General features: G+C 45.9%; 1 protein-coding gene across 1 annotated transcript; it reads right to left on the bottom strand.

Annotated features, from left to right (window-relative positions):
- Positions 1 to 5,117: 5,117 nt before the first annotated feature.
- On the bottom strand, positions 5,118 to 14,872 carry ANAPC13 (anaphase promoting complex subunit 13; the record flags this gene model as incomplete). The annotated part of the gene is made up of 2 exons (XM_082264296.1): positions 5,118 to 5,322; positions 14,774 to 14,872. 2 exons carry the CDS (start codon positions 14,870 to 14,872, stop codon positions 5,197 to 5,199), a joined length of 225 nt encoding a protein of 74 aa, XP_082120422.1. The 3' UTR covers positions 5,118 to 5,196.
- Between the last annotated feature and the right edge of the window lie 225 nt (positions 14,873 to 15,097).

Below are 15,097 nucleotides of genomic sequence, written 5' to 3'. Positions count from 1 at the left end.
AGACAGGGGACTTGGCCTTATCCGGCTGAGTTAAGGAGGACTTTGACAACGAGGTAGACTCTAAAACCATAGGGTAACTGTATTCCAGTTTGCAGATGTCAGTACCTTTGGAGGGTATAGAGCAAGTGTCCCTGTAACCAGTAGAAGAGTCTAAGCTGTGGACACCCGCTACAGCAGGACCATCCAATCTATGTCTAGATAAAGACATTTTATGACCATAGGTCAGTAATAAAACTAAGCTCAGACAGGCTTACAATAGCCTAGACAATTGGTGATCGACAAGGTCCGATGACCAGAGATGTCAAAGAACGCTGTAGCTGGGAAGTAAGAAAACAAATGGAGATCTGAATTCCAACTGGTTCTTTGCAAAGTAGCAGCGGGGAGATGCTTCCTCAAAGCCGAGTGGTGGGAAAGACAGCATGGGGTGCATAACACTGCATCCAGGATGACACAAAACAAAGAAAATGCATCGCTCAGAGCAGTGGAGCCATGGTGTGTAGATGAAAGCTGTATGCCTGGTGCTCAAGCTGAGGTGTCCTCTCTAACATCATAAGGCAATTAGCCAGAACTAAAAGGACAGCCGGCAACTACATATTCTTTCGAATTCTTTATTGTCACATCCCAGCAAATAAAAAAGTAGTGCTGGCGCATTTTGGCGATAAGCCTTGGGTCACAGGGTATTCCATCAGAGCTCAGTGCCTCGGTGTTGACACCTTACTTGGCAGAAACCGGCAGAGAGAAGGAATTTTTAAGGCTCTCAGCAGTCTAAACTGTAAGTCTGATCGACCTACTCTGTCTGTCTTTAGATCAGGAGTAGATAATGCCTCAAGCTTGGTAGTCAGTGTAGGTAAAAACATTATATAGTACCCCTGTGCTTAGCAGGAGGAGGAATAGTGTCCAATCCTTGGTATTAGTGGGAGGAATATTGTCCCCATCGTTAGTGTCAGTGGGAGAAATAGTACCACATCATTGGTATCAGTGAGAGGGATAGTGCTCCATTGTTGGTGTTAATGAAAGGAATAATGCCCCATCAATGGTGTCAGTGGGAGGAATATTGCCCCATCATTGGTGTTAGTGGGAGGAATATTGCCCCACCATTGGTGTCAGTGGGAAGAATAGTGCCCCATCAATGGTGTCAGTGGGAGGAATATTGCCCCACCATTGGTGTCAGTGAGAGGAATAGTGCCCCATCAATGGTGTCAGTGGGAGGAATATTGCCCCAGCATTGGGGTCAGTGGGAGGAATAGTGCTATATCTTTGGTGTGAGAAGGCATAATGCCCCATCATTAGTGTCAGAGGAAGAATTTATACTTATATCATTGGTGTCAGTGGGAGGAAAAATACCTCACTCTTGATGTTAGAGAGAGAAATAAATAAAAGTGTAGTTTCAAATATCAAAAAATGACAGCCATTACATAATGACTTTAGGTGATTGACTGTGGTTTTTTATCGCTGTTAGCGATTTCTGGTTCACTTCTCCCCGTACAGTAGACTCTAGTAGATGACCATGGTCTTCCATCTGTGTTGGTGACTACTGGTCCAGTTCTACACGTAGACTCTAGTGGATGACTATGGTCTTCCATCGTTGTTGGGGATTTCTGGTTCACTTCCCCATGCAGAAATATCTTAACTCGGCAAGGGCCGGGTATAGGCAAGCAAAGGGCCACATTTGGCCTGCGGCCCACAATTTGGAGACTACTGCTTTAGACAGTCTTTGTTCCTAGAACGTGGGTCTGGAAAGCCCTTTACACGTAGCCCAGAGTCACTTATAGGCTAGCTCTGCAACTTCCAGTAAAGCCAGGTCCTGTTATGAAACTTTAAAGCGGAGTTCTAACCCAAAAGTGGAACGTCCTCTTTAAATGCTCCTGACCCCCTAACATGCCAAATTTGGCATGTCTTTTTTTTGGGGGGGGTGTCTAGATTTGACAGGTACCCGGTCCCAATTCCACTCAGGCCGCCTAGGTGGCTCGAGGGGAAGTTATCCTCTCCCCCTCGCTCCCTGCAATCTTCTGGGACACGTCACAGGTCCCAGAAGATTGCCCGTCCACTCAGGATGTGCAGCGCGTCCCGGCTGTCACAGCTGGATGCCCACACTAGAGATGCCGGCACCGCGGGGAGAAGAGGGAGAAAACCGAGGCTCCTGCTGGCTGCATCGTTGGGATTGTGGGACAGATCAGTTTTGGCTCGTTTCCACTGAGCTTTCTGGTACGGTTCGGTTCGGTACGCTATTTATGCCATTTCCATTATGAATGGTACCCTAATTCCGAACCGTACCATACCGTACCACTTTTTGGTGTCCTTTCGTTGGGGTACCAAGCACATTAGTACCGTACCAACAGGGTGGAGCTACACTCTGCAGAACTTTGATTGGTTGACAGAGAATCATCTATCACAGCTTTCCTGCTACACCACGCCCATCATGAAAGGGTACTTTTGGCAGTGGAAACGCAATGCGTACCGTTCCGAACCGTACCGTACCGAACCGTACTGTACCGTACCACTCAGTGGAAACGAGGCATTAGTGTTTATTAAAAGTCAGCAGCTACACTTTTAATAAACACCTGAAGAAAGACCAATCTGGTTAGCTGCCATTGTAGAGACCAGCCAAAACAGCATTGTAGTGAAGAATCTTCATGGAAGAGGAAAAAGAAAAAAAATGCTAGCAGAGCTTAAGAAAATAAATCTATCCTCCTAGGACACTAGCAAAAAACTGAGTCATGGTAGCTGTAGGAAGGGATTTCCAGGGAGAATTGTGATTTTTTTTTTTTGTTCGCCAGCGTCCATTTATCGTGTAATAGGCAGTTAATGACTTCCTGCGTCCCTCAATGGATGAGAAAGAAATACAAGCTAGGCTGATACCGCACAGGAGGCAACTGGATCTGCACAAGGGATCACCCAACCACACTTCCTGCGGGACCCAGGAAATGCTACCCCGTCTAGAAAAGACGCCTTCAGTCCTATACCTGGATGAATTCCTTCCATTTTTTTTTTATTCCCTTTCTCAATGGCTTTGTCTCCGTGGAAATATGTAGTTACAGTTACAAAGAAATGTGCTTTTTATATTCTTAACTGAACTGTGTTTTTCTGCAGCATTGGTCAGTCAAGGTCATTTATGAAATTGCAAAAATGATGGGCCTGCTGCTCAAAATGATATGTTGCAAGTTCTTTAGACCAAAATGTTGGAATGGAAAAGTAAATAGATTTGCAAATAATTTACAAATAGAAAAGATGTGATTGTGTAAAGTGTTCACCCGTCTTTGAAATCCCTAAAGAAGCCCGGGTGCAGCCAGTTGCCAGCGGAGCTAATGAGTTTAATGGCGTTCACCTTTTGTGCACGATCTCAAGATAAGCATGCCGGTTTCTGGAAGGCACCAGAGTGCATTATAGAATCCGCCTAAGCAAACAGCATCATAAAAAGCAAAGAGCGATGAAACAGGCCTGGGATAATTTTTATGGAGGGCCAATCAGGTTTGGCCTATAAATATTCCAAACCTTAGACATCTCCCAGGGCGCCCTCAACCACCGGAAAACAGCGCTCAAACTGAGGGTTGGAGTGAACGGCCCCCAGGAAGTGAGGTCACAAACAGTCCAGAATGCACACCTCTCCCCTGCCAGATGCCTACTGGGAACCTCACCACCACGCACCATCTCTCCAGGGGTCCAAACCTTCACCGAGGAAGAGGGAGGACAGGGCAATCAAAAATAGGGTGCTTTAAGAGTCAAACACATACCAAAGAGGAGGGTTAAGGGCTTGGAAATTCAAGAGTTACCCAATGTTGAAAAGCTCCATTGCCACAGCCTTGCAGATCTGCCTCAGAGGTAGACCTTGTAGCCCAACAGCCATCCAATCCCACACAGATAGCAGCGGTTCTCTCGGCAGTGGTCCAACACCCCTGCTGAATCAAAGCTTTGCTGACTGGAGAGCTCCAACTCAGTGGAGGGCATAAAACGAGAAAACAAGGGATGCCGCTCCAGGTCCCCATCCCGACTGGCTCTGGCGACTAACACTGAAAAGGGGTTTGGCATGGAAAGAGCCCGTTATGGCATATTGTGCACACGTAGAAAGGAAGAAAGACCAAACGCTGCACTCCAAAGTGGTAGCTGCATCCAGGCTATGCCCTCCGACGTGTTTCGCCCAGCCCACGGGGCTTAGTCTTCACTAAACCCTGTGGGCGGTCCAACACCCCTGCTGAATGGAGAGTCCCTGCGCAATGGAGGGCATAAAACGAGAAACCTTGTGATGACGCTCCAGGTCCCCATCCCAACTGACTCTAGTGACTAACACTGAAAGTGTCCTGGCATGGAAAGAGCCTGTTCCAGTTTAATGTGCACACAAAGAAAGGAAGAAGGACCAAACACTACACTGCAAAGTGGTAGCTGCATCCAGGCTATGCCCTCCGACGGGTTTCGCACTACCCACGGAGCTTAGTCGTGACTAAGTCATGTGGGCAGTCCAATACCCCTGCTGAATCAGAGCTTTAATGAATGGAGAGTTCCAACTCAGTGGAGGGCATAAAATGAGAAAACTTAGGGTGTCGCTCCAGGTCCCCATCTCAATTGACTATGGTGACTCACAAGGAAAAGTGTTCCGGCATGGAAAGAGCCCGCCCCAGCTCAGAGTGCACACATAAAAAGGAAGAAAGACTTAATGCTGCACTCCACAGAGAGGCCAAGTAGTGGCTGCATCAAGGCCATGCCTTCCGATGCATTCCGCCTTGCCCACAGGGCTTAGTCATGACCAAGCCCTGTCAGTGGGGCGAAACGCATCAGTGGCTACTGGCCTGGGTGGAGCTGCTTTCACTTGTCTGACACTTTGGCTCTTTATGGAGTGCAGCATTTGGTCTTTCTTCCTTTCTCTGTGGGGGGCATGTCAGACCACTGCAGAGAGACGGCTGCCTCCTGCTCAGCCACAGACTTTGCAACAAGTCTTTATTGGCCAGCCATGAACAAAAACACACTTGCAGAATTAGTATCGTTTAGGGCATCCTTTTTAATTATGTCATTTTTGAAGACAGAACAGTCAGGCTTTAAAAACAATTATCCTTCTAATTTCCCTGACACAGCAAAGTTTTACATACAACAAGTGAAGTATGAAACCATTTCACCAAGCCAAACATTACTTTCATCAATTTATTTAGTTAAAAAACAAACCAATCAAATGTAACCTTGTTCCAAACATTTAAGATCCACATGCATTTAGTTCCCCGACACCGGGATGTTTTCATGCAAGTACTGCAAAGCTAGATCCGCCCATTTCATTTCTTGCTCTTTAACAGACTCCACCGCCCCGCCGTTATCGTGTTCAGGCTCTGGCAGTTCATTCTGTGAGGGGGAAAAAAAAAAAATTAGAAAAATAATCTCTATTCTGAGCAAACATCGTGCAAAGTTGTGGGTTTATCCTGCATAAATATTACAGACATTACCTTCTCCTCTGCATAATAAGGGCTCCTCCTTAACCTCTTCATTTGACACTAGGCTGGGCAGGAGCACTGTTGTTCTGGGGGGGACATCATATGACGTCCTCCCAGAAATGCCCCACGAGCGGCGCTCTGGCGTGATCGATCCCCTGCTGTGTACTAGTCCGCTGCCGGTACTTTGTGATCGCTCTGACCACTCACAGTAGATCACATAATAGTTGTACAGAATGAAAGGCTTTGTTACATGCCATTCATTGTGTACTATTGTGATGAGCCCTGTGATTGGTCACACACACATGGCCAATCACAGCCCATCTGTACCATGTGATTAGCTGTGGCCAATCACAGCTCTTCAAAATACTAAACACTAAGCCACAGTTCACTCTAGATGCGGTGCAAATTCACAGTGAATTTGCGGCGGATTCCACATCGCATCAAAATCGCAACCCTTTCATGCGAACTGATTGCGGGGTGTAGGTTAAATTAACAACACCCACGAAATAGATTTGCAAAACAAAGTGCGATTTGCAGAATCAGGTCGCATGGGTGTTCACACCCACGCAATCTGATTCTGGCATAGACGAAAAAAAGGGTCCTGCATGAGTTTGGTTTGAATGCAGTGCGATTTGAGCCATACAAATCCATGGCTCAAATCGCACCCCAAAGACACAGCATTGATGTGTGCACAGCATGATTCCTGTGCAAATTAAATGTGGTGTCCAGCACCGCTTCAGTGTGAACCCGGGCTGAATGAGTAGTTTTCATTCAGAAAAAAATGGTTTCTTAGAACTGTAAAATGCACCGGGATGGTGCTCTTAGGGTCAAAGTCAGCATTTTTCTTCCTTGAAACACAGAGTTCCCCTCCTCAAGAAGGCACATGTACAGTCATGCCAATGAACATCTAAATGATTCAGAGAAGGATTGGGAGAAAGTGCTGTGGTCAGATGAGACCAAAATTTAGCTCTTTGGCATTAACTCGACTCGCCGTGTTTAGAGAAAGAAAACTGCTGACTATGATCCTAAGAATACCATCCTTACAGTCAAGCACGGAGGTGGAAACATGGAAACAATATGCTTTGGGGCTGTTTCTCTGGCACAAGCCGACATTGAGGGGCCATGTATTGCAAAATCTTGGATGAGAACTTGGATGAGTGGTTTAGGCATCTGAAGCCCACTAGGAGTCTCTTCCGGGATAAGGTGCTGCTGGCTACCCAGCAAGCACCTCCCGATCTCGCGCATGTGCAGTGGGACTTTATCATGACCGTAGCCTAGCCTAGCTTTGCATCATTTCTGCTTTAGAAGTAACACGATGCTAGTCGCGGAGGATGCCCATTGGCTCCTGGGATTGCTTACATTGGTATCCCAGGAGCCATTGCGAAAGAGGATATGACGTACTGCGCCGCGGCCGGGTTTGGACGGAAGTGGATGTTTTTTAGAAGAAAAGGTTCTATATATATATAAAAAAATAAATAAAAAAATGACACTAGCAAAAAGGAATTGGCGGAGTGATCAGTAGCACAGATGCAAATTAGGGTGGAACTCCGCTTTAACGTCTCCAGACCTTAATCCTATGGAAAATATATGGGAGGGAGCTGAAACTTCGCTTTGCCAAGAGACTGCCATGAAACCGTAAAGGAGAATTACAGCCAAACCACTTTTGTACTTCTCCTGTGGATCACAGGAGTGCAGTTTATTTTGCACTCCTGTGACCCGTTTTCAGCTCACAGCGGGCTGAAGTCCGCTGTCTGCTGATGTCACAGAGTCGGTCCAGGCTCGGGCAAGATCGCGACCATGAAGTCGGGACCCGCCCACATGCTTGGACCGGCACCCAGCTCAGCCTCTCAGTGAGCCGTTGAGAGCCAACCCCCGCCCGTCCACAGCCCAGCGCTCCAATGAGTGCAGGGGGGCAGAACGGACAGCTTCTCATGACAGTCAGCAGCTCTCTGTTCGGGGAGCTCTAAGAACCCAGCGATCTGAGGTATTAGATCGTTCAGGTTCTCAGTGTTAGAGGTGCCGGGGGACCGATGCAGCATCCCCCTAGGTAAGTATGAATCTAAATATATTATATATATATATATATATATATATATATATATATATATATATATATATATATATATATATACACACACACATACACTATATATATATATATATATATATATATATATATATATATATATATATATATATATATATATATATATATATATATATATATATATATATATATATAGTTCATACTTCTCTTTTAAGGATTTAGAGAAGATCACTCCTGAGATGTGTGCAAACCCGGTCACCAACTACAAGAAACATCTTACCTCTGTGCTTGCCAACAACAAGGGTTTCTCCTAAGTCATGTTTTGCTTGGGAAACAAATACTTATTTTACTCACTGAACTGCAACTCAATTTATAACATTTGTTTTTTCTCTATTTTTGGTTGATATTCTGTCTCTACAATCTAAAATACACACCTATGGTAAAAAAAATAATAGACCCTTAATTTCTTTATAAGTGGGCAAACTTACAAAATCTTCAGGGGATCAAATAATTATTTTGCCTATTGTATATACCAGGGATATGCAAACTGTGGCCCTCCAGCTGTTGCAAAACTACAAGTCCCATCATGCCTCTGGGTGTCATGCTTGTGGTTCTCACAGTCTTGCTATGCCTCATGGGACTTGTAGTTCTGCAACAGCTGGAGGGCCGCAGTTTGCATATCCCTGGATCCTTGGTATATACCATAGTTTGTGGACTCTAACTTTCCTACAGACTAACTGATTTGGGGTATTTTCACCAAAGAAATGTAGCAGAAAACATTTTTGTCTACATGTATGAAGAAAGATTATTTATCCTCAAAACAGAACAGTATAACAGAAATTAAGAAAAAGGGTTTTTGTTTTTTTTTTCCAAAATGCTCGGTATTTTTTTGTTTTATTTTTTTTGCAAAAAAAAAAAAAAAAGACCTGAGCGGTGATTAAATACCACTCAAAGAAATCTCCACTTATGTGAAAAAAATGATAATTTTATATGGGTACAGTGTAGCATGCCTGCGCAATTGTCATTCAAAGTGTAACAGCGCTGAAAGCTGAAAAGTGGCCTGAGCAGGAAGGGGGTAAAAGTGTCCTTTATTGAAGCGGTTAAATCCATCTATGACATTTGTTCAAAGCTAACATTTGATCTGCTTCTATTTTGCTTTCCTAGGTCCCACACCTCGCCCCATCAACATGCTAGAGACATTTTTAAATAAAACCTTTCCATTTTCATTACTTGTCTTATTTTATAACACGTTATGTTCATTTTATGCTTTAAAACATCACTGGGTCTCTCTTTTTTTCTAGGCAATTCAGCAGATCATATCTGGTGGGAGGGTCTCTGGGAGCTGTACATGGCTTACTCTCAAGAGCCCTCAGCCCTAATGGCAGCAGTGGGCTGGCTCTTGGGAGGAGTTATGCAAATTTCAAAACAGCTTGATAGGTGGATGTCGGTAGTGGAGTGGGTGTTAACTGTATGTAGCCACACCTACATACAATATATAGCACAATGCTTCAGGCAGTGGTCTGAGAACTTCCCATCTCACTCCCGGAAAAAAATAGAGTCAGGCAGCACTGCTCGGCCATTCACCAGAAGCTTTGCATTCTATGAATGAATAAAAGGCTTCCTCTGATTGGATGAGGTCAGAGATTGTGATGTCATCCGCTTGCCACTCTCCCAAAATAAGAAAAGGGCTGAGTGTTGCTCAGCCATTCACCAGAAGCTTTGCATTCTATGAATGAATAAAAGGCTTCCTCTGATTGGATGAGGTCAGATTGTGATGTCATCCGCTTGCCTTTCTCCCAAAACGGGCTGAGTGCTGCTCAGCCATTCACAGGAAGCTTTGTATTCTATGAATGAATAAAAGGGTTCCTCCGATTGGATGAGGTCAGAGATTGTGATGTCATCAGCCTATCTTTCTCCCAAAACGGGCTGAGTGACGCTCAGCCATTCACAGGAAGCTTTGTATTCTATGAATGAATAAAAGGCTTCCTCTGATTGGATGAGGTCAGAGATTGTGATGTCATCCACTTGCCTCTCTCCCAAAAAAAAAAAAAAAAAAAAGAGGCGGGCTGAGTGCTGCTCAGCCATTCACAGGAAGCTTTGTATTCTATGAATGAATAAAAGGCTTCCTCTGATTGGATGAGGTCAGAGATTGAGATGTCATCTGCTTACCTCTATCCCAAAATAAGAGATGGGAGGAGTGCTGCTCAGCCATTCACAGGAAGCTTTGCTTTCTTGAATGAATACAAGGCTTCCTCTGACTTGCTGAGGTGGAGATTGTGACATCATCTGCCCACTGCTCTGCCTCAACCAATCATAGGAAGCTTTGTATTCATTCTTAGCGCTGTTCAACCTGACTCTTATTTTGTTGCAGGAGGGAGACAGGAAGTGTGATCCCAATGCTGAAAGCCAGCACTGTATACTGCATGTAGCTGGGGGTACATACACTTTATACATTGCAAAAACAACAAGAGAAGGGCGCACCAACCTTGTGCATTACCACTAAAACAGTTTATTAAAATCCCTTGGTCCTGAGGGGGCAGCAAGACCTTAGGTGATGTATACAAAAACCACACAAGACCACTTACCTTCTCGCATACCACTTGAGCGCTGAAGAGACTGCTTTGGACTTCATACATTGCACCAGTTTGTGCAGTAAACAGTTTGTTTGAGCCAAGCTGACGTATAGATGAATAGAAATTCCTGCTGAACTGGCCAAAGTTTGATTCATCTATGGGCAGGCTGACTGTACTAAAGGCGATCCATCGATGGTTTTCAGTACAACCAGCCTGTCTGTTTTTTTTTTTTTTTCATTTAGTCCCTGCCTGCGGCTATGGCTGCCAGTATTTGGCCAAGGATCAACAATTTTTTTTTTTTTAAAGTATGCGGTTTCCTGCTTAGTGCACCTACCATTGGTCAGTACAACTTTGTGGATATAACGTTTTGAAATGTGATTTATGATATATGTCGAACATTTAACTGAATCTTGTTCTTTTTCAAAAAGTCTAAATATAAATGGTCCTGATAATAAACAGACCTTTGACAACGTCTATGATGACGAAACGCGTCAGACAGGTATGACGCACGTAAGCACGCTTCTGCCACGGCCATTTTGGAATTTTCATGCTGTTTTTCATACAAACGCTATGTGAGTACCTGTCCATTGCTTAGTAATAAAACCTAAGTCTGAACTTATTACACTATCGGATACCCTTCATTTCTTTATGAGGTACTTGTGGAGGAGTTGGGGATGCTTACAACTGATGAGTTTATATCCATTCCGGTTTATGAGTTTAAAGCGGAGTTCCGGGCACAAAAACATTTTTTCAATGAACATACCCCCGGGACAGTCAGGGCTAGTACATTCCACAATGGCTAGCCTCTGATCTGTCCCGGTTCGCACTTACCTGCAAGAAGAAATACTCACTTATAAAATTTCTTCTCCAGCGTTGCCATCTCTGTTGTGGGCAGCTGAAGCCAGCGCGATCCTCTTCTGCGTCTTCTTCTCCCAGAATGCGCCTTCACTGGCCCCTCTCGTCACTTCCGGTGCGACGCCACATTCCTACACAGCTTCTGGGCATGCCCAGAAGCTGTTTAGCAGGGAATGCGGCGTCGCACCGGAAGTGACGAGCGGGGCCAGTGCCATCACATTGATTCCTGGGAGCGATGACGTTCAGCTCCCAGGAATCATTGCAAACCGGAAGGGACGGCGCGGGCCGCGGCCACAGAGGGAGGAAGTGGAAAATAGGCGAGTATTTCTTTCTACAATTACAAGGTAAGTAAAAAAAAAAATAATAATCCTAACTATCCAATTCCTTTTCAGGTGAAGAAGAGCAAGCGGATGGCCACAAAATCGATTAGGTCGATTTTGTGCCCGGAACTCCGCTTTAAGGAGTTTGGTGACCGGATACCTGCTGAGCTGATACCAGTTACTCAATCTATGCTCGATTGACCTTTCATTCATTTGAAGGTCCACCTCGTCTGGTAAGAGTACCCCGGTTGTTTGCATCACGGGGGTGGATCATTGCTCTATTGTGGGAGCGGCTTCCTATCATCACTTCTCCTTTTCACCAGATACAGAGACTGTTTATTATCAGGACTGTCATGTTTCATTATCCATATGCACACTAGTCATGATCATGTATGATCTTGTAGTGCATTGTTGTCATATATCCCTTTCATATCATCTTTGTGCATTTATGTATTCGTTATTACTATCAACATCAGGCGCTGCACTATTTTATTTGTTTTGCGTTTTTGGATATGGTTTTCCTTTTGTGCTGGCTGCCATTATTTTCCCTTCATTCATCTGTAATTTGCTGAGTACTCATATGCTCATAACTGGTCAGTGATTCTGTCCATATGATTATTTGGGACTAGCGCGGCTTTTCCTTTCTCTTCTTAAATATAAACGGTAGCTTAATACCCCTGACAAAGAGATAAAACCCTTATTTTTCCAAACGCGTTGGGTTTTTGTTCCTGCCATTTTCAGTCACCTGGTTTGCTCCTGGTAACATCATAGAATATGGTTGTACCAATAAGCTTCATACCGCATTGTTTTTATGATTGTACATTATATTTTGTATTTAGTGAAATACAATTTGTTAAATTTAAAACTATTTCTTATTTCATGCCCTGTGAAATCCCACCCGAGGGGCAGTGGTGTATGTGGGTTTTGTGCTGCCCTAGGCAAGACTAAAATTGGGCACCCCCCATGTAAATTTGCCCCACTTCTTTTTTAACGGATTTGACTCCCTCCAAAATTGAAGGACTACAAGTCCCAGCATGAACCCCTGAGATCTCACGAGGGGGGGTGAGAGAAAGAGAGGGGGTGGGTGAGGAAGTGAGAGAGAGGGGAGAGAGAGAGAGAGAGAGGGGAGAGAGAGAGAGAGAGGGGAGAGAGAGAGAGAGGGGAGAGAGAGAGAGAGGGGAGAGAGAGAGAGGGGGGAGAGAGAGAGGGGGGAGAGAGAGAGAGGGGAGAGAGAGAGAGGGGAGAGAGAGAGAGGGGAGAGAGAGAGAGGGGAGAGAGAGAGAGGGGAGAGAGAGAGAGGGGAGAGAGAGAGGGGAGAGAGAGAGGGGAGAGAGAGAGGGGAGAGAGAGGGGAGAGAGAGGGGAGAGAGAGGGGAGAGAGAGGGGAGAGAGGGGAGAGAGAGAGAGAGAGAGAGAGAGAGAGAGAGAGAGAGAGAGAGAGAGAGAGAGAGAGAGAGAGAGAGAGAGAGAGAGAGAGAGAAAAAGAGAGAGAAAAAGAGAGAGAAAAAGAGAGAGCGAGAGAGAGAAAAAGAGAGAGCGAGAGAGAGAAAAGAGTGAAAGAGAGGGGGGGTGAGAGAGAGAGGGGGAATAAGAGAGAGAGGGGGATCAAAGAGAGAGAGAGAGAGAGAGAGAGAGCGAGAGAGAGAGAGAGGGGGGTGAGAGAGATAGAGGGGGGATGAGAGAGATAGAGGGGGGATGAGAGAGATAGAGGGGGGATGAGAGAGATAGAGGGGGGGATGAGAGAGATAGAGGGGGGGGTGAGAGAGAGATGGAGGGGGGGGATGAGAGAGAGAGAGGGGGGGATGAGAGAGAGAGAGAGGGGGGGATGAGAGAGAGAGAGGGGGGGATGAGAGAGAGAGAGGGGGGGGATGAGAGAGAGAGGGGGAGATGAGAGAGAGAGGGGGGGTGAGAGAGAGAGGGGGGGATGAGAGAGAGAGGGGGGGATGAGAGAGAGAGGGGGGGGTGAGAGAGAGAGGGGGGGTGAGAGAGAGAGGGGGGGTGAGAGAGGGGGGATGAGAGAGGGGGGGATGAGAGAGAGAGCGAGGGGAGAGAGCGGGGATGAGATAGAGAGAGGGGGGATGAGAGAGAAGAGGGTTGAGAGAGAGAGCGAGCGAGAGAGCGGGGGGATGAGAGAGGGGATGAGAGAGAGGGGGATAGAGAAAGAGAGGGGGGTGAGAGAGGGAGGGAGAGATAGAGAAAGAGAGAGGGGGTGAGTGAGAGAGAGGGGGTGAGAGAGTGAGAGAGGTGGCTCTAGCAACCAGTGGCCAATAGAGTCTCAGGTGGAGGGGGGTGGATTTTTTGCTGCCCCCCTGCAAAGTGCCGCCCTAGGCCTGGGCCTTGTTGGCCTAGGCCAAAATACAGCACTGCCAAGGGGGATCAACCAAACAATTTTTGGGTGCCAGCTATGATCGTTGTATTCTGCGAGCAGGGAAGGCTCCCGTCCAGCAGAACACAAAAGTGCAGTAGGAGGGATTCCCCCCCATCAACACTGACTGTTTTGATGGTCGAATCAAGTGATGTTCTTTCCTTCAACCCATGATAGAACGAAAGAAAATTGCATAATATATGGCTAGCCTGAGACTTTACCTTACAGCAGCCCCGAGTTACGAACGACTCGTACTTACGAACGGATGTCAATTTCGGTCACTTGTGCTTTACGCTGGTCACAGTTACCACTGAGCAGCCATCTTGCACCACCAGACACATTACACACTGCAGTAGTGTGTGTATTGCATGGCCACAAGAGCCCCAGGTAACATGACTGCACGCCCAGAAGCACCCAAAACATCCCACATCCCTGCACAGGCTGAAGTTGCACATAAAAATGCACTGTTAGGCAGACCTGGACACCTTTCCCCCCACTGATCCTGGACCCCTTCATCCCCCTTCCCTTTTCTGCTTCTCTCCACTTCCTTTTCTATTCTTTCCTGTTTCTTTCTTGGCCCATATTTTCTCTGTTGTTCTGTCGTCTGGCAGACATGGTCCCCTGGGGATCTTTTGGAGTTGGTTGACACCGCTTATTGCAGCCTCGTTTTTATTCATCCATTTTTGTGTTTTACATTTGACATGTCCCTGAGGTCGCTTTGCTGTCCCGGGGCCGGTCGGGTGGCGGTGGGTTGGGGCTGGGCGGTCGCTTCCCCCCCCCCATTCGCCGCAGTGTGTTCCCTTTTTGGGGCGCCTTGGTCTGACCCGGGCCGCCTAGGCTCGGGGCTTGGTAGAATCTATGTTGCTTGGCGGGATGTGCTTTTGTTCTGTGTTCCCTTGGGGGCTGCGTCCCTTGATCTCCTTCTCATACTGAGTTGTTATGTCTTATAACTACTGCTATTCCTATGTTTTATTATGTATGTTTAACTTACACTTAAACCAAATAAAAATCTATTGAAATCTAAAAATGCACTGTTTCAACTTACAAACAAATTCGACTTAAGAACAAACCTACAGTCCCTATTGTGTTCATAACCCGGGGGCCGCCTGTACTTGTTACTGCATGTGGCCTGCATTGAACAATGCAGCTCCCTTCACACAGTATCAATGAGTCCCATGCATGAAGGTGGAAGTATATTCTTACCAGTGGAACGGTCACATCCTCATATGGTAATTTATCTTCTTTCCAGGCGTCATCAACTAAATCTAAAATCCGACCGTCTTTCTGAATCTCGCTATCCATCTAAAGATTTAAAATTTAAAAGTTAGCATTTTTGGGGAAAAAAAGAAATAATTTTGTCACAAAAGTCATTATACAAAACTTACTCTTGTTAGCTTGCAATCATTTTCATCATTTACAGTGATTTGCATGAGGCAGCGCTTACACGTAGCAGAAACGCAGGCAGTAATGAGTGTTTTAGCAGATGCGCTAAAAAGCCCTGCGCGCTTGCAGGTTAACCTAGGGGTG

Source organism: Pelophylax lessonae, assembly GCF_965119305.1.
Source record: "Pelophylax lessonae genome assembly, chromosome: 7".
NCBI lineage: Eukaryota > Metazoa > Chordata > Amphibia > Anura > Ranidae > Pelophylax > Pelophylax lessonae.
This window is presented reverse-complemented; position numbering and strand designations above follow the sequence as displayed.